This window comes from Amblyraja radiata, chromosome 24, assembly GCF_010909765.2.
Source record: "Amblyraja radiata isolate CabotCenter1 chromosome 24, sAmbRad1.1.pri, whole genome shotgun sequence".
Lineage (NCBI taxonomy): Eukaryota > Metazoa > Chordata > Chondrichthyes > Rajiformes > Rajidae > Amblyraja > Amblyraja radiata.
Genome location: NC_045979.1, coordinates 8,997,710 through 9,019,096, shown reverse-complemented (window position 1 = coordinate 9,019,096; position 21,387 = coordinate 8,997,710). Strand labels below are relative to the sequence as shown.

Below are 21,387 nucleotides of genomic sequence, written 5' to 3'. Positions count from 1 at the left end.
CATAATGCATTTTGGTAGAAAATGGCTTTGTATGATCCAAAGTATAGTGTGTAATGGGGTACAACTCACAGGGCTGGCATCACTCAGAGAGTCAAATTAACCATGCCATTGTTTTATAAATCAAGCTAACACAGTGAGAACTGATGGCGCGAGATGACCTCTCTTTCAGCGACGAAGCTGGCACTGGATCCAGCAGACCATATAGTTGATACTTTCTCCACCTTGTCACAGGTTGCAGTAATGTAAGCAACTTAGCATTAAAACTAACCACAATGATGTCCTGTTCATAAAAAAGACTCTTATGTTGCTGAAAGATTGTTGATTATTGCGTATTATACAGTTGAATATTTTTGCGCTTGTATTGCTCATTGAAGTTTACATGGAGATTTAGGTTTAGGTTTGTTATTGACACATGTACCAAGGTGCAGTGAAAAGTTTTGTTTTGCATGACATTAATAGACAATAGACAATAGGTGCAGGAGTAGGCCATTCGGCCTTCGAGCCAGCACCGCAATTCACTGCGATCATGGCTGATCCACAATCAGTACCCCGTTCCTGCCTTCTCCCCATATCCCTTGACTCTGCTATCTAACTCTCTATCTAACTCTCTCTTGAAATCATCCAGAAAATTGGCCTCCACTGCCTTCTGAGGCAGAGAATTCCATAGATTCACAACTCTCTGGGTGAAAAAGTGTTTCCTCATCTCTGTTCTAAATGGCCTAGCCGATATTCTTAAATTGTGGCCCCTGGTTTTGGACTCCCCCAACATTGGGAACATGTTTCCTGCCTCTAGCGTGTCCAACCCCAGCAATTTTGTGTACCTTAATAATCCTATATGTTTCAATAAGATCCCCTTGCATCCTTCTCAATTCCAGTGTATACAAGCCCAGTCGCTCCATTCTATCAACATATGAAAGTCCCGTCATCCCGGGAATTAACCTTGTGAACCTACGCTACACTCCCCCAATAGCAAGAATGTCCTTCCTCAAATTTGGAGACCAAAACTGTATACAATACTCCAGGTGTGGTCTCACTAGGGCCCTGTACAACTGCAGAAGGACCTACTGTATACTCAACTCCTCTGTAATGAAGGTCAACATGCCATTAGCTTTCTTCACTAACTGCTGTACCTGCATGCTTAATTTCAATGACTGATGAACAAGGACCCCCAGATCTCAAACAGATCAGATAATACTACACATAAATACAATGAAGTCAATTCGAGTTACAATGGGTCGAGCAAAGGGGGAAGCTATAAAATGCATAATATAGTTCTCTGGGACACAGCACATGGTTCCAGGGACAAAGTCCAAGTTGGGAAAAGTCTGCCTTAAGGAGAATGACCAGACTCTGCAAAAAGAAGTGAGTTGACAAGCAGGTGGTAGATATAAGAAATTGTGAAATTGTTCCCAATGGTGAGAAGAGACAAAAAGTAGAACACTTTTTAAATGATAGGAAACAGATATTTGTTTGTGTGCAGAGGAATCTCGAGACACAGAGTGTAAACACATAAGTTTAAGAACACAACAAAATAGGAGTAAAAGTACAGTTGTGGCACGGTGGCGCAGCGGTAGAGTTGCTGCCTTACAACACCAGAGACCCGGGTTCGATCCTGACTGCGTGTACAGTCTGTTCACCCTGCGACCTGCGTGGGTTTTCTCCGGGTGCCCCGGTTACCTCCCACACTCCAAAGATGTACAGATTTGTGGGTTAGTTGGCTTGGTAAAATTGCAAATTGTCCCTAGTGTGTGTAGGATAGTGTTAATGTACGGGGATCGGTGGTCGGCGCGGGCTCGGTGGGCCGAAGGGCCTGTTTCCGCACTGGCCCTTCTAGACTAAACTGAAGAGTAGGCCACCAGGTCCCTCACGCCTGCCCTGCCATTCAATATGATCATGGCTAATTTATGGATTATATGAAGGGAACCACTTTGGTTCACATTATAGAAAAGCAGAGTATGAAAAGGAGAGAGATTGGGTTGTGTTCACTTGCGTTGTATATGGTAGTATTCACAGAAGTATTATTATACCTGGCACCCTTGCTACTCACATGGCCCCCTGGGGTGCTATTCCTCCCCTCGTTTAAGGGGCGCCTCCACCACACCCTGCTCCCCAATGTCCAGCAGCGGAAGGACCTTAGACTGTGGTCCTCCTACACAGAGCCTTGGCATGGACCAAGCTTCAGTGCGTCCCTCAGCACGTACTCCTGCAGGCTGCAGCAGGCCAATTGGCAACATTTGCAGACAGACATCTTACTCAGCAAAGAGATCAACAAGTTTCGGGCAGACACAGAGCGTCTTTCACGGAGTTGATGTCCTTCCAGCAGCAGTTGATATCCGATCTCCGAATGCGTCCCTTGGAACACTCTGCTTGGGAGGATTTCAATAGACTTGATAAACATTTGGACAACTTCTGACAGCCAAAATGAGAGATGTTATTTCTGTTCATGAGCATGCTGTGTTCCTTTGCTTCCATAGAGTCTCCTATATGCCAGTGGTGGACAGGAGGTGCCCACAAGGGAGTACAATGCTTTCCCCTGGCCTCCTCAGAAGGTGCAGTTTTAATGCTCCCATGAGGCTGGTTAAAGATTGAGGAATGTAGTATGATTAGTATTGTGGACACCAACTTACACTATGTACCAATTCATTGCCTAATCAGTGACACATTGCAGCACTCTCCACTACTGCGAGGAGATGCCAAGAGAAAGGCACTTTTAATCATTTCACTGAAAAACTGACTACGTTTAAAATGTATGTCCATTGCTGTGAAGTTCTTTTGAAATCTTGAGTCTAGTTTAGTTCATAGATGCAGCCTGGAAATCGCATCTATCCTAAACACTGGACTTGGGACAATTTTTACAGAAGCCAATTAGTCTACAAACCTGCACATCTTTGGTGTAGGAAGAAGAAGATGGAGGCACAGGCAAGCACCGAGAAAACACACTGTGACTGTGGTAGCGAGTCTGGTTTGTCACATCTTTGGGATGTGGGAGGAAACCAGAGCTCCTGGAGAAAACTCACATGGTCGCAGAGAAAACGTACAAACTCTGCACATTCAGCACCGGTTGTCAAAGGTTGAGAAACACACATTTTCTCTAAAGGGGAGAAGTAATATTGAATAATGAAAGGTTCCATGCTGAGAACTGATGATTAAAACAAACTATTTTCCTTTTGTTTTTAGCTGCTTGGATGAAAGGGAAATCTTCTCCTGGAGATAACAGATATAATGGTAACATGCTCCCCACAACTGCTGAACATTCCATCTGTATGTAACCTCGCTTTCTATTTATAGAAATAGATTCTTTAAATCTACCTGATCCTGATGTACTTGCAGAAGGTCTCGACGTGCTGAAGTAACTGTTTCTCGACACAATCTCTAGTGCTATCTACCCATTGTTCCTAATGCATTCAGAATGTAGTGAGAATGTAGTGGACCCTATCCTTATGATCATTTTATATTTTACGGTCTTAATGAAAATGTATAATCTGCCAAAAATTGTCCTAGTGGGAATATTCCATAGTCAGAAAAGGAGCTGATTTGCTACATGCGCACCCAACATAGAATCACAGTCATGGAGTTATACAGCATGTTAACAGGCCCTTCAGCCCAACACACCGATGCCAGCTGAGATGACCCATCTACGTTAGTCCCATTTGCCTGCATTGATCTATAACCCTCTAAACCTTTCTTATCCGTGTACCTGTACAAGTGTCTTTTAAATGCTGTTATTGTACCTGCCTCAACGAATCCTGTGGCAGCTCAGTTCATAAACTCACCACCCTCTCTCAGTGAATATCCATTTAGAAAGGTCCAGTTGAGAGCAACAAGATGGGATTAGTCACTGTGATGCTTTTTTTGGGTTGGCAGCGTCAAGAGTCAAGAGTGTTTAATTGTGTGTGCAGCCATTGAATGGGGTAGAACTTCCCTCCAGAAGATGAAATCTTGAAGCACAATTAGGAAATGTATTGAATTTGAATGTCATCTTCTGTCCACGCCACCTGTGAATGAGTGGTGGAGTCTGGAATTCATGACCTGAAACGGTGGCTGAGAAAGAAAACACTCGCACAATGTTTAGCATTAACCTGAATTGCGAGAAACAAGGCCACAGTTGAGAGCAACAAGGTGGGATTAGTCTCTGTGATGCTTTTTTGGGTTGGCAGAGTCAAGAGTGTTTAATTGTCAAATGTACTGACAACGGAACAATGCGATTCTGACCTGCAGCATCATAACAGGCCTGTAAGCACAATATACATAGATACCATTTCATAAAATAAAATCCAATAAACTCAAGCCACAATGGGGCCCCCTTTCACTGCTTGAAATTTCAATGATTCAATGAGAAGCAAAGTGCCATTGACAATTGGCCATTGAAGTTCATAGTCTTCTTTTGAATTTACATGAAGGTTTTCTCTATTATAATAACATGGCATTTACTCAAGATTGCAAAATCACTCCAGAAGTTTCCTAAATATTAGTGGTAGGATTATCACCTCTATTTATTAGTTGAAATCAACAGCGAGCTCAAATAATTGCCAAAAGTCAGCCTCTGGCTGGGCCCTGAACTTTGCCTGGATGGGATGGGATGGGATCTCCTGATGAGAGGCCGATATTGGTGTAAAGGGATATTCATGTCCGAATGAAGGAAAAACACACATAATAATGATCATTAAATCATTGTTACAAGAAATCAAATGGGAATTACAAATGACTGTTTAATAACTCGGTCAGCACCTGCAGCACACTCCAAACTCTGATGTAGTGGGCAATTTGTTCCAGGGCCTTTGCCAGTGCTGCTCTTAAACTGGTTGCTGCTGAGTGCCAAAACGTGGCATCTCATGGGAGGTTGGCACTGCATCTTTCCCCCCTTATCGAGACAATTACATTCCTTCCTTTAATCGCAGGGTCAGCATCAGGAGTCCATCTCTATGGCAATGCACCCATGTGATGCATCACTTTCCTCCTCCTTAAGGTCTATTGAGTGGAGTGATTTCATATGTACTTATTGTCTGTCCCCCAGGTCAGTGGACCTCATTCATGTTGTACACTCACCTCTAGTAAGTTAGTCCAGTATTCAGCGCTCCTAGAAGGAACAAGGAGATGGAATGTTATAGATTAAGAAGAATTGACTACAATTATTAGAAAGGAATCTGAGCCAGACCAATGACATTAAATATACCCTTCCCAGTAATAACTTCAAATAGCCCTTGCTTTCTCTCTCCATCCCCATCCCCTTCCCAGTTCTCCCACTAGTCTTACTATCACCACCTACATTCTATCTCTGTCCCGCCCCCCTCCCCTGACATCAGTCTGAAGAAGGGTCTCGACCCAAAACGTCACCCATTCCTTTTCTCCTGAGATGCTGCCTCACCCGCTGAGTTACTCCAGCATTTTGTGTCTACCTACATCAAATATCAACTTGCTTTAAAGAACTGTTATTAATACTCACATCCTTGTTTTTTGTTCCGACTACTTTTGTTGAATTAGACAGGGAAATGCATCATTGCATAAATAATAAATTACCTTTGTACTGAGAGCAATGAGTTCTATATGCATGCGCTACTGGACCTTACTGTTACTGAAGGCAATAGTGACCTATTGAGGCATATATCATTGATGTATCCATCACTTGCTGGGCCTGGAGAGGAAAATTGAATGTTAATCCTTCCTTCAGAAACTAACAATACACCTTTCTATTGTGGTCTATGACCAGCTCCTCAGCATGTCTGAATTTTTTCTGCTCTTTAAACCACATCTTTGCTACTTCTCTTTCCTCTCCCTCGTCATACAATCTTCATGTATATATGATGTTCCCCTCTCATTAGCAGAGGGAAACTGTAAACAGAAGTAGCCTCTCTTATAGTTGTTTCAAACTATTTTAAAGTAAAAGTTAAAGTAAGGCAGACAGCGTTAGCCTGAAACATGGCAGATGTAAGGCACCAAATACACAGGAGTTTAAGTTAGGTCATAAGGTCGTAAGTTCTATGAGCAGAATTAGGCAATTCGGCCCATCAAGTCCACTCCACCATTCAATCGTGGCTGATCTATCTTTCCCTCTCAACCCCATTCTCCTGCCTTCTCTCCATAACCCCTGACACCCGTACTAATCAAGAAACGACCAATCTCCTCCTTAAATATACCCATTGACTTGGCCTCCACAACCGTCTGTGGCAAAAAAATCCCACAGATTCACCAGCCTGCAAATACTGCAACTCCATTTTGACGGCATTGGAAATGCAGTGCTGGTTTTAGCACAAGCAGTCTAGGGGGGCATAACAAGGTGTGCAGTTCAATTGCATTGTACAAGAGGAGCTTGGAGGTGATTTTCATGGACATATTATTTAGAATGTTGAGTATATACAGTAAGGGAACAAACAATAATTGATTTTCACTTACTGACATTGACTGACATTGGCACTGAATATTCAAGATATTCCTGTGCGAAGAAATAGTGCAGAGGTTGCCTGGAGGAGTGGAGATATTTGGGAAAACAAACAACCATAGATAAATTGCACACAAGCAATCAGGAAATGGGAAAGTCAATGAGTGATTGTATCACCGAGACCAAAGGAATATCATTGTAACCTTGGTGTGACCTTAATGAGCTTTTAGATTCCACACAGAAAGGTAGATTCTATGGGGAGAAATCCTGTTGAAGTGCGTTTTACTTCAGGGATCACAGTTAAAAATAATGGTTGTGCAATTGACTTGATGTTTGGAAATTGTGTGGGATAGATTAGCCTTAATTTTCTAGTTTGCCCTTGACCTCCTCACACCCTGTCTCCCCTGATGACCTGACAACTCTGCCTCATGCAACCATTTAGTTCAGAAATACAGCGCAGAAACAGGCCATTTGGCCCACCGAGTCCACGCCGACCAGTAATCCCCGTACACTAGCACTATCTTACAATTTTTACCCACAAATCTGCATGTCTTTGGAGTGTAGGAGGAAACCGGAGCACCTGCAGCACGCCCACGCGGTCACGGGGAGAACATACAACCTCCGTCCAGACAGCAGCCGTAGTCAGGATTGAACGCAGGTCTCTGGCGGTGTAAGGCAGCAGGTCTCTCACTGCACCACCGTGCACCCCCTGCGCCACAGTGCTGCCCCGATTCTTGTTGGGTATTCTTGTCAAATAATCAAATTCTGCAGATATCAGAAGTGCAGAGGGCAGCAGCTTATAAATCAAAACAAGACATCCAATAACAATGCTATTTTTTAATGCAACATTAGTATAGAGAGTTCAGTGATGGAACCCAATATTGCAATCACTGCAGATGATGCACAATCTATGCACCATGTTCACACTGCAAGTTGAAGACAAGCAATTGACTGTCACAGGAGTTGAGCTGGCAATTCAGCTAGTTCTATTCCTGAAGCAAGTCTAAAGAAGGGTCTCGACCTAAAACGTCACCTATTCCTTTTCTCCAGAGATGCTGCCTGTCCCGCTGAGTGACTCCAGCTTTTTGTGTCTATCTTCGGTTAAAACCGGCATCTGCAGTTCCTTCCTCCACAACAAGTCTGTGGATGTACTCTAGACTGTGGAGCAGTCTGGATATTGGTCCAAGTGAACTTAGGGTGATCTCACACACTGTTTCTGATTTCATCACTTCTGGCTCTCTGCCTTCCACAGCCTCCAACCTTATCATTTCCCAGCCCCACACAGCCCGGTTTTACCTTCTCCCCAAAATCCACAAACACAACTGCCCTGGCAGACCCATTGTTTCTGCCTGCTCCTGTCCCATGGAAATGCTTTCCACGTACCTCGACTCCATCCTATCCCTCCTGGTCCAATCTCTCCCAACCTATGTCCAAGATACATCACATGCCCGTTGTCTCATTAAAAATTAGAATAAAAGCAGTCTGAAGAAGGGTCTCCACCCGAAACGTCACCCATCCCTTCTCTCCAAAGATGCTGCCTGTCCCGCTGAGTTACTTCAGCCTTTTGTGTCTATCATAGGGTGAACACACTAACGTAGGGAGGGAAGTAGAGAAGTGGAGCCCAAAACAAAAGACAATGACTGGGTGAAAGAGTTGGGTCACCACTGAATGAGTTTGAGAGCCAGCAAAGTGAGCTCAGAGACATGATCCAAGTCAGAAGAGGTAGGCATTGGAAATATGGTCACAAATATCCATGATGATAATAGCAGGAAATATATCTGAAAATATTGAAGTGATATGTGGCGATGCCTCTATTCTTGATTCCTATATGAAATCAGCTACTGTTGATGAGTCATGGGACCACAGTGAGATTGAGCGAGAAGTTGGTTTCCTTGGTTCAAGAAATTAATACAATGACAAATACACAGCTGAGGAGGTTGAACCTAGTGAGGAACAAGTGGATGTTGTGAAGCTACAATACCAGTGTGTACATGAGAAAATTGTTCATATGCTTGTGTTCAAATAAAGCAGTTTGGTGTACTTACAATATGTATAATATTTAAATATGTTAATGTTATTTAAGAATAAGGGACGCATCCTTGTTTTGAAGCTCATTCTCTGTAATATTATTATGATTATGGTTTATCCACATCCCCCAAAATACATTGCAGACTCGATAACTTTTCTCAGCCACGCTCTCAACTGAATCAAGTTATTTCAGCAGTTCTGTTTAAAACCTTTTATCAGGGGTACAGATTGGGGATGATCAGCCATGATCATATTGAATGGCGGTGCTGGCTCGAAGGGCCGAATGGCCTACTCCTGCACCTATTGTCTATTGTCTATAATATTACCATTTTGCTTGCAAATATTCCTTGAAAATGTACAGCAGGGAAACATTCCTTTAATATCCCTTGTCAGAGGTTATGGGGAGAAGGCAGGAGAATGGGGTTTGGAAGGAGAGATAGATCAGCTATGATTGAATGGCAGAGTAGACTTGATGGGCCAAAATGGACTAATTCTACTATCACTTATAGTCCTATGATCTTAGGATCTATTTTTTTCTTCATTTCATCCAGCCATTAACTGTTGAATGCGGACTCACTGCGCTAGTCCCATTTGTCTGTGGTTCATACCAAAATTATTAACGAACAAAATTAATTCCACATCCGCTCAAGTTTCTTTGTGGGAGGGAAAGTAAACTGTTGTATATACGGTTGCATCTTGAACATTTCACCTGTATTGATGGTTTAGTTTAGTTAAGTTTAGAGATACAGCGCAGAAACAGGCCCTTCAGCCCATCGGGTCCACCCCGACCAGCGATCCCCGCACATTAACACTATCCTACACACACCCGGGACAATTTTTACATTTACCAAGCCAAATAACCTACAAACGTGTGCGTCTTTGGTGTGCGTTAGATTAAGGGCCAGTGAGTGAGGAAATGTACCATGACAGATTGTGGTTATTCTCATCAGGCAGTGATGAAGGCTGGATGGACACAGAAGCTGATTCCTCCTGCTCCGGCCAACCAATTCACCTGTGGCAATTCCTGAAGGAACTCTTGCTGAAGCCCCACAACTACGGCCGATTCATCCGTTGGCTGAACAAAGAAAAAGGTCATTGGCAAACTCAGCTTTATGTCTTGTTACTGTGCTTCTATAGCCCATTTGTCTGTAAAAGTGGGTCCTAGTACATGAGAACCACTTCTATTAATGGAATAGCCAATCTATGCACAGCAAAGTGCCTCAACTAGCAATGAAATAATGGGTACATTTCATGGATTCATAGATTTATACAGCAGGAGCAAAGGCCTTTCGGCCCAACTCGTTCATGCTGACTACAATGCCAATCTACGTTAATCCCATTTGCCTGTGTTTGAATGAATGAATGAATACTTTATTGTCACATGTGACAAGTCACAGTGAGATTCTTTGCTTGCATACCCAATGTATGCAAATAGTCGCCAGATAAGGGCACTGACAAAGTTACAAAGTAAACACAGTATCCACGCCAGGTCCACCTTTGTTCTCCCCCTCGCCCATCCCACCTCCCCCTCCCCCTTATAACCATATAACCATATAACAATTACAGCACGGAAACAGGCCATCTCGGCCCTTCTAGTCCATGCCGAACACGTATTCTCCCCTAGTCCCATCTACCTGCACTCAGACCATAACCCTCCATTCCTTTCCCGTCCATATAACTATCCAATTTATTTTTAAATGATAAAATCGAACCTGACTCCACCACCTTCACTGGAAGCTCATTCCACACAGCTACCACTCTCTGAGTAAAGAAATTCCCCCTCATGTTACCCCTAAACTTCTGTCCCTTAATTCTCAAGTCATGTCCTCTTGTTTGAATCTTCCCTACTCTCAGTGGGAAAAGCTTATCCACGTCAACTCTGTCTATCCCTCTCATCATTTTAAAGACCTCTATCAAGTCCCCCCTTAACCTTCTGCGCTCCAAAGAATAAAGACCTAACTTGTTCAACCTTTCTCTGTAACTTAGTTGCTGAAACCCAGGCAACATTCTAGTAAATCTCCTCTGTACTCTATCTATTTTGTTGACATCCTTCCTATAATTAGGCGACCAAAATTGTACACCATACTCCAGAATTGGCCTCACCAATGCCTTGTACAATTTTAACATTACATCCCAACTTCTATACTCAATGCTCTGATTTATAAAGGCCAGCACACCAAAAGCTTTCTTTACCACCCTATCTACATGAGATTCCACCTTCAGGGAACTGTGCACAGTTATTCCCAGATCCCTCTGTTCAACTGCATTCTTCAATTCCCTACCATTTACCATGTACGTCCTATTTTGATTTGTCCTGCCAAGATGTAGCACCTCACACTTATCAGCATTAAACTCCATCTGCCATCTTTCAGCCCACTCTTCCAACTGGCATAAATCTCTATGTAGACTTTGAAAATCTACTTCATTATCCACAACACCACCTATCTTAGTATCATCTGCATACTTACTAATCCAATTTACCACACCATCATCCAGATCATTGATGTACATGACAAACAACAGTGGACCCAACACAGATCCCTGTGGCACCCCACTAGTCACTGGCCTCCAACCTGATAAACAGCCATCCACCATTACTCTCTGGCATCTCCCATTCAGCCACTGTTGAATCCATCTTGCTACTCCACCATTAGTCCCCAACAATTGAACCTTCTTAACCAACCTTCCATGAGGAACCTTGTCAAAGGCCTTAGTGAAGTCCATATATACAACATCCACTGCTTTACCCTCATCAATTTCCCGAGTAACCTCTTCAAAAAATTCAAGAAGATTAGTCAAACATGACCTTCTAGGCACAAATCCATGTTGACTGTGCCTAATCAGACCCTGTTTATCCAGATGCTTATATATATTATCTCTAAGTATCCTTTCCATTAATTTGCCCACCACTGACGTCAAACTAACAGGTCTATAATTGCTAGGTTTACTCTTAGAACCCTTTTTAAACAATGGAACAACATGCGCAGTACGCCAATCCTCCGGCACTATTCCCGTTTCTAATGACATTTGAAATATTTCTGTCATAGCCCCTGCTATTTCTACACTAACTTCCCTCAATGTCCTAGGGAATATCCTGTCCGGACCTGGAGACTTATCCACTTTTATATTTCTCAAAAGTGTCAGTACTTCCTCTTCTTTGAATCTCATAGTTTCCATAGCTACTCTACTTGTTTCCCTTACCTCACATAATTCAATATCCTTCTCCTTGGTGAATACCGAAGAAAAGAAATTGTTCAATATCTCCCCCATCTCTTTTGGCTCTGCAGATAGCTGTCCACTCTGACTTTCTAATGGACCAATTTTGTCCCTCGTTATCCTTTTGCTATTAATATAGCTGTAGAAACCCTTTGGATTTACTTTCACCTTACCAAAGCAACCTCATATCTTCTTTTAGCTTTTCTAATTTCTTTCTTAAGATTCTTTTTACATTCTCTATACTCCTCAAGCACCTAATTTACTCCATGCTGCCTATAATACCTGCAACCTCCGGCAACCACCTGCAACCTCCGGGAACCGCACGGAAACTTTGGGTGGGGCGCAAAGTCTCCAGAGGTTTCCGTTCAGGTTTTCTAAGTGGGACAGGGGCATTACTCTTACTCTAACTCTTTACACTTTACTCGTTACTCTTTACTCTGATGGTGTTGAGTCTTTGGACATTCTCTATCCCAAAGGGTTTTGGAGGGTCAATCATTGTTTTAAACATTAGGTAGGTGCTTCAACGTCAATTAGTATTAAATGGCAATAACAGTCAGAACCACTAACAGGGAGGAACTTTAATTTTATTCTTCACCAGGTATATTTAAGATTGAAGACTCTGCACAAGTTGCAAAATTATGGGGAATTCGGAAGAACCGCCCGGCCATGAACTATGACAAGCTTAGCCGCTCCATCCGGCAATATTATAAGAAGGGCATCATCCGCAAGCCTGACGTCTCACAACGCTTGGTGTACCAGTTTGTACATCCCGTATGAGGGAAGGAACATACACTTCAGAGCCCTCTGTGGTATCACATCCCAGACCAGGTGACTTCAAGGGAATGTTTGAACACTTAAGACCCGAAGCCTGCCTAGAGGATGTGATTTACGTACAAAAACTCCCTGCCTGCTCTGCCTCTATTTGTATTTGCATCTAACAAACTTTTTTTTTTCAGGTTGTTTTTCTTTTTGTTTCGTCGATAGAAACTTCAATTGGGCCCACTGTATATAAAACTCCAAAGGCCCATCAAATCGGATGTCAAGTGATCACAACCAAACCTTATTCATTTTCTCTAATTTAACTACATTTTGTTCTATGACGGGAAGAGAGTAACCCAATTAACATTTCAGTCCCAAGTAGTGTTTCAGTAGTTTGGGACGGCACCATGACTTTGAATTTTGTCCATGGTTTTATTTCTACTTTTTCTAGTATTGTATGATTTTTAACGTAAATTCAATCATGAAGGTTTTTTTGTTCCATTTTATTGGATGACCTTCAGAGTGAGCACTTGGGATCCAGTAGATAGTATGAGACCTGGGCACCTGAGGTAGTCAAGGAAGCAAATGGGTAGATTTCTATCCTCACAAAAATGTACTGACAACAAAATATAGGCACAGTGGCCTGCAGAATTAAAATGTCTATAATTCAGTGCAATGAAAATAGTTCATTATATTTATGTATATTATGTTCTTTCTCTCCTTCTTCTCTCTATTGATGAGAAGGAGAAGCAACGAGTGTTGCAGATTCATAGTGAATGGAATTAAATAGAAAGTTTAAACCACCAAAATATTTTACTCGGTACATTTGAAGCGTTAACATTTTATCCATCTTCAGACCGAGTGACAGTCGTAGGATATCCAAAAATGTCTTCTGAATCTTAGGAGGATATACTAACGTCACGAAGAGTAGGGTCCCTACCTCTGACCGACACATAGTTTTTCCATTCATCTAGCAGCGTAGAGAGTAATATTAGGTGTACAGCACACAGACTAACTGATCATCTCAATGGGTCTATATTGTTCCACACCAGCCTTTTCCCAATCCTCTTGTTCCATTTTATCTTGTGCTTATCTCACTTTCCCTGCAGTTCTCACCTCAGCTGCTTTATTTACAAATTCAAACCTATTGCATAAGGAAATGTCCACTGTATTTGCTATTAAATTCCCGAGTTTATCCATATCAGCATCTACTTATGGCCCCCCCCCCCCCACGTGGAAACACTTTTGAATTATTGTGGGCCCATATCTGGTCTTGACAGAGCACATTCATTCTTAAATTCTCTTCTTGTGCAATGTCTGATGGTGGCTTGTATTATTGCAAAAATGGGTATGTCATAAACCAGATCCAACGATGTTTGAAGATGAAGTCTCCCAACTCTTCACACAACCATCCATCTCTAATGATTACTGCTGAGAGGATGCGAGGGCGTTGATACAGTTAAAACGTCAACGCTGAATGTTTTTACCAAATAACAATGGAGTCACCCGAACCACGGAAATGGTATCTTTGAATGCTACGATTATTTACTGTTGGAGAATTGCCATTAGGGTAAACTTGTTCCATAACTGAATCCCCAAATACTTTATGAATTTTAGCCCTGAAACGAAGTCATCATTTTGAATAATCTTCAATTTAAAACTTAGGCCATTACTACATTTGGCTTAATCAGTCAATTAATCACAGCCTTAAAAGATATTTTGAACAAGGAGAAAACCCTGCCAGTAAACCACCTTGAGTTAATAGCAGGAACTGATTAATAGAGTATTTGGAAGTGCCATAATGTCTACAATGTAAATCAAATTGTCATGACTGTCTTAGACAAAAATGGTCACACTTCAACAGTATCTGTTCATTGCTCATGAAAATAAGTATCGATCAAAGGGATCAAACAACTAAACACATGCCACGTTAAACAGTCCACTGACAATGTTCCCATTCACACTGCCTAAGTATTGCAACAGTCTGGGATAAATCTTGTTAAAGAGCCACTCTCAATTTTTCTTCTTGTTCATTTCTACATTTGATATACACATAAACACAGCTAACTACACACTGCTTTTTTTAGATAATTGTACACACGAAAAAATGTTGGGGTATTTTTGATAAGTTCACCACTGATTGCTTTAATGACATTGCCCAGTTACATCAGGGACGTAAGATCACACTTCAGTTACAAACTGGAAATTGGCAGGCAAACTTTGAAGTGTTTGCACAATTAACCTTGGTTAAAAATGGAATGGAATTTTACAAGCTTCAGAATTGCACCTCATACTACTTATCACTGCCACCAGGAGCAAAGGTCATGTATTAAAAGTCACCCGAGTCTTTTCACCTTAGAGAATCAAAGAATAATTATCCACTTGCTCAGTCCTGCAGCAAATACTCTTCCTGCCTTTTTATGAAGATGTGCCCTATATTTATGGAGAATCTGGATCTAAATGCCAGATAGCATTACAATTTTTGTTAAAATAAATATCTATACTGCCTGTATTAAACCATTCGTCATCAATAAAAAGGGAACCATAGACCTGAAAGAATTTAACACTTTCAGGCCTGCTTTCAGCTTGTTCTACAAAAAGCATGTGGACTGCTGTTGGCAATTTGCTGCCTCTGTTTACTGTACCTTGTGTTTGTTTACATGTCACTGCTGGCCCATGACCCTGCTTGAAGTAAATCAATGGCTTTAGTGCCGAGGGGAATGGTTAACACATTCTCCAAAGGAAAATTGTTCGGGGAAAAAAAAAGGCCTTAAAAATCTTTATTCACCTTTTATTGGGATCAGTCCACATGGTGAAGCTCTCCATTTGAGCACCAGAGGGGCGATGATAATATTATTTGAGGGGAATTATTTCCAGACTTGTTGTTAATCAGTACTGGCCCGGCCCAGTGATAGATGAAGGAGGTTTGTTGGAATAGTTGCTGCAAAGTAAAATCTGAGCTCAAATCAACAATACACCATAAAAGCACACAATGTGCTGGAGTAACTCAGTGGGTCAGACAACATCACTGGAGAACATGAACAGCTAACGTTTCGGGTCAGGACTCCAAAACATCAGCTATACATATTTTCTAGTCATTGCCTGAGCAACTAAGTTATTCCAGCATTTTATTTCTTTTTTTTGTAAACTAACATCTGCAAGTTCCGTGTGTCTTCAACAAGACACCGAATTTAGTTGTAGAATTTTCTTCTTCTCTCTCCCTGGCATTGGTCCCGAAGGGAAAGTCTACAAACCTCACAGTGCCTGGTATTTGGCGCTGTTAGCAGGAGGAAAAGGTTACTCCGTTCATATTCTGTACATCTTACACATATTGAGGGAACTTTATTAGATTAAAAAACTTATGGATTATTTAATGATGCTTGCTAGTTTACTGGGAAATAAATTATCTTTTACAGTGTAATATGTTACAGGAGGGACCATTTTACATGCCAGGGCAGGACACTTATTTGTGGAAAAATAAATAGTGTTTGGGACTTAATGACGTTTTCCTGGGATTGGGTTCATATATTCTCCTGTCACAATTTTACTGTAAATGCAGTAAGTTGTAGAAATACCACAGTCGAGATGAACAAACCCTGGCAAAGTTCACTTTTATGATAATTTTTTTAAATATGCATCGCAGTTCCTTTTCAGCTCCCAGACCTCCTTCTTTTGGGCAGAAGAGGGAGATAGTGAGTATTAGCTGGTTCCAATCACAATTCCTATACTGTATATCCAGAAGAGCCGCAGTAAAAGACTATCAGCTTTCATGAAGCACTCCCTCTCATGGCCCAACAAGGTGCTGCAGCAACTCTGCAGCAGTTGCAGGCATCCATTTCGAACTGAAGGGGATGTCAAATCAAATCTCAACACACTGAAAATAATACTTTCAACAGTTTGACACTCAAAATCTGGTGAAGATTCCACATAAGCTAAAGGTAATAATAATAATAATGGATGGGATTTATATAGCGCCTTTCTAGAATACTCAAGGCGCTTAGGTACAATGAAGATAACCTGATACGCAATGGATATTGTGAATAGGAACCTCGAACAGGGTTCTAAGTCATTGAATAGGGAATGGTGTCAAATTTTAAATAAAGTGGGGTTTGATGAATTTTAGATTTTTAACACTTGCTTTTGTTTGATATTAGACTTGTAAAACTGAAATTGAAAAACTGTGAATACAATTATTAAAGCCACATGTTGAAATTTTGAAGTTTTTAATTTCAACATATTCTCATTTTGGTCACAAAGGCATTCTTGATTAAGAATACACTACGTTTCTTGGGGTAAAGGTAAGACAGAGGTGGGGGAGGTGCTTTATTGATTAAAGGAGACTTCACAACAGTAGACAAAATTGACATTACTGAGGGATCAGCCAGTGAGGTCAAACGGGTGAAGTTGAGAAAATAATAGGTGAAGAGGACTTTATTGTGATTATATTATAGTAAATGGGCATTGGAGGAATTCATATGCTGGGAGATAGCAGATAGCTGCAAGAATAAATAGGATTGTCATAATAGGGGATTTGAACTTTCCCAATGTAGACTGGGGCTGTCAGAGTGCCAAGGGCTTAGATGGGATGGAATCTGTTAAGTGTGTTCAGGAAAGTTTCTTCAGGCAATACGTGGAGCACCCTACAAGGGCGAGGGCAAATATTGACATACTCTGAGGTAAATAAGCAGGTTAAGTGACTGAGTGACTAAATGAGAACCAGAGGACATAGGTTTAAGGTGAGGGGGGTGAAAGATTTAATAGGAACCTGAAGGGTAACTTTTTTACACAAAGGGTGGTGGGTGTATGGAATGAGCTGCCAGAGGAGGTAGTTGAGGCAGGTACTATTGCAACGTTTAAGAAACATTTAGATAGGACATGGATAGGATAGGATAGGATTAGGGATATTGGCTAAAATGCAGGCAGGGGACGTGTAGATGAGTTGAATGAAGTATATGTTATTGTCTAGGACAGAGATACACAACCAATATCCCTCAGGCCTAATTTGGTTTGCAGTGACTCTTGCATTGAACGTAGAACAGAACAGCATGAAAACAAGCCCTTTGGCCCATAGTCTGTGTTGATCATAATTCCAAATTGAACTAATCCCTTCCGCTTGCATGTGATCCATATCATAATCATAATCATACTTTATTAGCCAAGTATGTTTTGGAGCATACAAGGAATTTGATTTGCCATACAGTCATACTAATAAAAAGCAACAGAACACACAAAATACATTTTAACATGAACATCCACCACAGTGACTCCTCCACATTCCTCACTGTGATGGAAGGCGAAAAAAAGTTCAATCTCTTCCCTTCGTTGTCCTCCAGCGGTCGGGGGGCTCTAAGCAACAGAGATCCCTGCAGAGCACCAGTGGTCACAAATCTCCTGACAGATTCACACCCTTCAAGCTCCAGTCCTGCAAGAGCTGAGATAATGGGTGCAGTGGAAAAGGCCTTTCTTCTGCACTCTCTGAATAATGCAAAGGTTGTGGAGGAAGTATTTCAAAGCAAGGGTTGTGTGCAGTGTTGTGTGGTGGGAAGGGGGATGTCAGAGGAAAGATCAGGTAGGGGAAAGAACAAAGAGAGTTGGACGGAGTGACGAGGCCGTCAGCATTGAGTGGTGGGTGGATGGTTCATCGTTAATGGTGGAAAGTTAATGAAGGTACCTGGTTGACACCTTGGATGTTCCAGCTGCAGTTAAAGTACAGTGGAGGCATTTAGCTAATATACTACAGCAGATCTCAATGCTCCATGTTAGATATCATTCAATGTGTTTGCAGGCTTCATGGGCAGCATGGTGTTAAAAGAGTATGAAAGACTTCTGATCTCACTTCCCACTCCTAGTGACTGCTATGCCATGTTAAATAAGTGCCAGGAATAATATCATTCAATAAAGTTCTGCTCCATCTTGAAAATGGTCCTCCAAGTATTGACTTTAATGCAACTCTCAAAACCTAACCAAAATGTATCAATGGGAACAATTATTGGGGTGTGGTGGTCCCTGGGGGGTAGGCCACTCCTTGGATCATCCCTCTTTTTCTGACCTTGACCAGGCCACTACAAGGCAAGGCAAGGCAAGGCAAATTTATTTGTATAGCACCATTCGTGCAAACAGCAATTCAAGGTGCTTTACAGGAAAGAAAAAATAAAATAGTCAATAATTAAAAATTGCAAAATAAGCAATACGACAAATGTATGAATAATAAACAACGTCAATGAAACAATAAAACGATTTTAAAGAGCACATAAAAGGGTTAAAATTGGACGGTTAAGATTACCTGCATGTCGGGTTATGGAAAAGCTATAGTAAACAAGTGTGTTTAGGCCTGATTTAAATGCAGGGGGATAATAAATGGGAGAAAGGGACACACACACACACACACATATATAAATAAACGGATAAATCCATTCATTGGGATTTTTCTATTTGCGCAAGAACTACGCGATAGCGCTCCAGTTTTCCGCCACGAGTGGGCAGAGGGAGGGAGAGTCGGGTTGCAGGGTGGCCGAGCCGTTTGCACGGCGTTTGAGTAACTCACACACACACACGATGCTAACTGGTCCAATCGTCAAGTCAAAGGGATCTAAACCACAGCTAACAATGAATGACCTGTGGAGGCAGGAACTGCAGATGCTGCTTTCTATGGAGGGAGGGAGGGAGAAACTGAGGGTAGGGAAAATGAGAGGGAGGGAGAGGTGAGGGAGGGATTGGGGGAGGGGAGGAGGAGAGGGGAAGGAAGAGGGAGGGTGAAGAGGAGGGGGAGGGAATGCTGGGGGATGAGGGGAAATGAGCCGTGCCTGCGCAGTTGGGGGCTATGCGTGAGTGGTGCAATATTGCGTTGAGGGGGGCCGGGTTGCATTGGGGGCACCAGGCCTCCCGTGTGACAGGGACCAATGGGTTGCACTTACTCTAGTAAAGAACTAAAACTGTCACAATAAAGCTCAAACCAACAGAAGCACGAAGCCTTAGACCCATCAGGTAGTGCAGAAGATAAAAAAAAGAGTTGTACACACCAATAAAATATTCTCTTTATTGACTTTTTTTTTTAAACAGGTGACAGAAATCCTCAGGTGAGATCAATAAGGGTAACTACTTTCTTAGCCATGTGGAGCACACGACACAAGGAATTTATCCAATCAAAGCCACAATAACATGGATTTAGCTTGTTCCACATTCCTCGGTATTGTGCAGTCAGCGACAACATGATTTCATCCAACTTTCTACCATCTCAAATCTACAATGTTCTGGGATCTTCCATGGGATGAATTCAGCAATTTACCAATATCAGTAAAGACTCAACCCCCATGTTTCATAACCACTATTTGTTTGGAGAAGGGGACTAGTAAGAAGTTAAAGTTTCAGAAATACGGACTTAAAAAAAAACAAACATTTAATCGATTAGTTGTCCATGGCTGCAGCCTCTATTTGGTTAAGATTTTTATTTTTTTAATTCACAAACAACCCATTGAAGAAACTTCCCATTAATAGAACCAGGGAATAAGTTAACTGCACCATGCACCACACATATTGCAGTGTATTTTGCTTAATGCGCCCTGGAAGACATGCAAGCATTCTGCACCATGACAGCCACAGGTTTTAACTACAGTCAGAACTCGTCACTGTATGGAGCCACAACGTAACATACAAAGGTGTGACTTATGCACCATTTATTAGTGGGAAATCTTGTTTACCTGGTCAGAAAATGTACCACTCACAGTCATGGAATAGATAGCAACTTCTGTGGTGAAAAATGGTGTATCTAATAGTTTGAATATAAATAGAAGCTTGTTCAATATTGAGTAGATTATTTTTCTAAAGCAACTTGTTCCTCTCCACCTGCATTAATAAATGCTCATTTGATACAGCTGTGTTTTGAATTAAATTCAAGTACCCAGTTCATCATAAAAGACCAATAACTCATTAAACCCCTCATCTTTGGGGATTTATAAATCGCTTCTCAATTCAGCGTGGTCCTTCCCATTGATGCAGCAAGCTCTTTACTCCACCACTGTGATGTACTACGCATGGCCCCGAGGCTAGGCTCAGCTGACACACCAGAATTCTATGCAAGAAAAGGTAACAGTTTCCATACCACGTAGGAATATGGCTCAAACAGACTGGTATACAGCTCACATTAACAGCAGGTATTGTTCAAACAGGCACTACATCAGTAGTATTAACATAGCTAGATTAGCATGTAAACATTGGTTTTAAAGGAACGGAGCTCTCAACTCACAATAGTGACCATACAGAGGAAATTTAGCTCAAACTTATCCACACAGTACAATCACAAGGTACTTGTTAAATTACAGAGTCATATACACTGATTATACAATAGCATCATATGCAACTTTTGTACGTATTTGGAATTGAATTTGCAGAATGGTATATCAATATTTCTAATATTGCACTGCCACATGTCACTACATTGACACACAAATGGCCTTGTATTAAGCACTTATACGGCCTTTCCAGTTTAATGAATAACTTGTACTGCGCACAGTTTGTGCTTTTAGCAGAATGGTCGGTAGGAATGATTGGAGCGTACCTCAAGTTACTGATGGAGCTGCCACCAGTTTGCAGTTGATAACTTGCGAATAACAGGTATAGAAATTTGGATTGAAATTTGACTCTTATTTGCACTCACTACACCTGCACATTACTCACAAGACTAAGTATGACGTCATTTAAGACTGAATCAAACTAATCGTAGCCAAGCAAATCCCAGCATCTAACAATCTAACTCACAATGTAACTTCCTACCCAAAATGTTATTTGCCTTGATTCTGAACATGGCAACATGTGGCAACCCATTTGTTAGCGGGTGAGTACCCACTGCGGGAGGAAAGGGAAGGTTCCTTTGCATAATACCGACCACTCGTCCTAATAGTCACATACAGTGCCCTCCATAACATTTGGGACAAGGACCCATCAATTATTTATTTGCCTCTGTAGCCACAATTTGAGATTTGTAATAGAAAAAATCACATGTGGTTCAAGTG

At 41.6% G+C, this 21,387-nt stretch overlaps 1 protein-coding gene and 1 long non-coding RNA gene across 2 annotated transcripts in view; one reads left to right on the top strand and one right to left on the bottom strand.

Moving 5' to 3' along the window:
* Positions 1 to 16,005, top strand: part of spdef (SAM pointed domain containing ETS transcription factor) — a 75,547-nt gene extending 59,542 nt beyond the window's left edge. The window contains exons 4-6 of the mRNA XM_033042371.1: positions 3,178 to 3,225; positions 9,355 to 9,495; positions 12,219 to 16,005. Of these exons, the coding sequence (XP_032898262.1) occupies positions 3,178 to 3,225; positions 9,355 to 9,495; positions 12,219 to 12,397 (368 nt within the window). The 3' untranslated portion in view covers positions 12,398 to 16,005. The remainder of the gene's footprint in view (positions 1 to 3,177; positions 3,226 to 9,354; positions 9,496 to 12,218) is intronic.
* Positions 5,377 to 14,161, bottom strand: LOC116986749. The gene is made up of 3 exons (XR_004415564.1): positions 14,129 to 14,161; positions 6,769 to 6,771; positions 5,377 to 5,392 (listed from the first exon to the last, which is right to left on the bottom strand). It is a non-coding gene; the product is annotated as an uncharacterized LOC116986749 (long non-coding RNA).
* Positions 16,006 to 21,387: the final 5,382 nt, after the last annotated feature.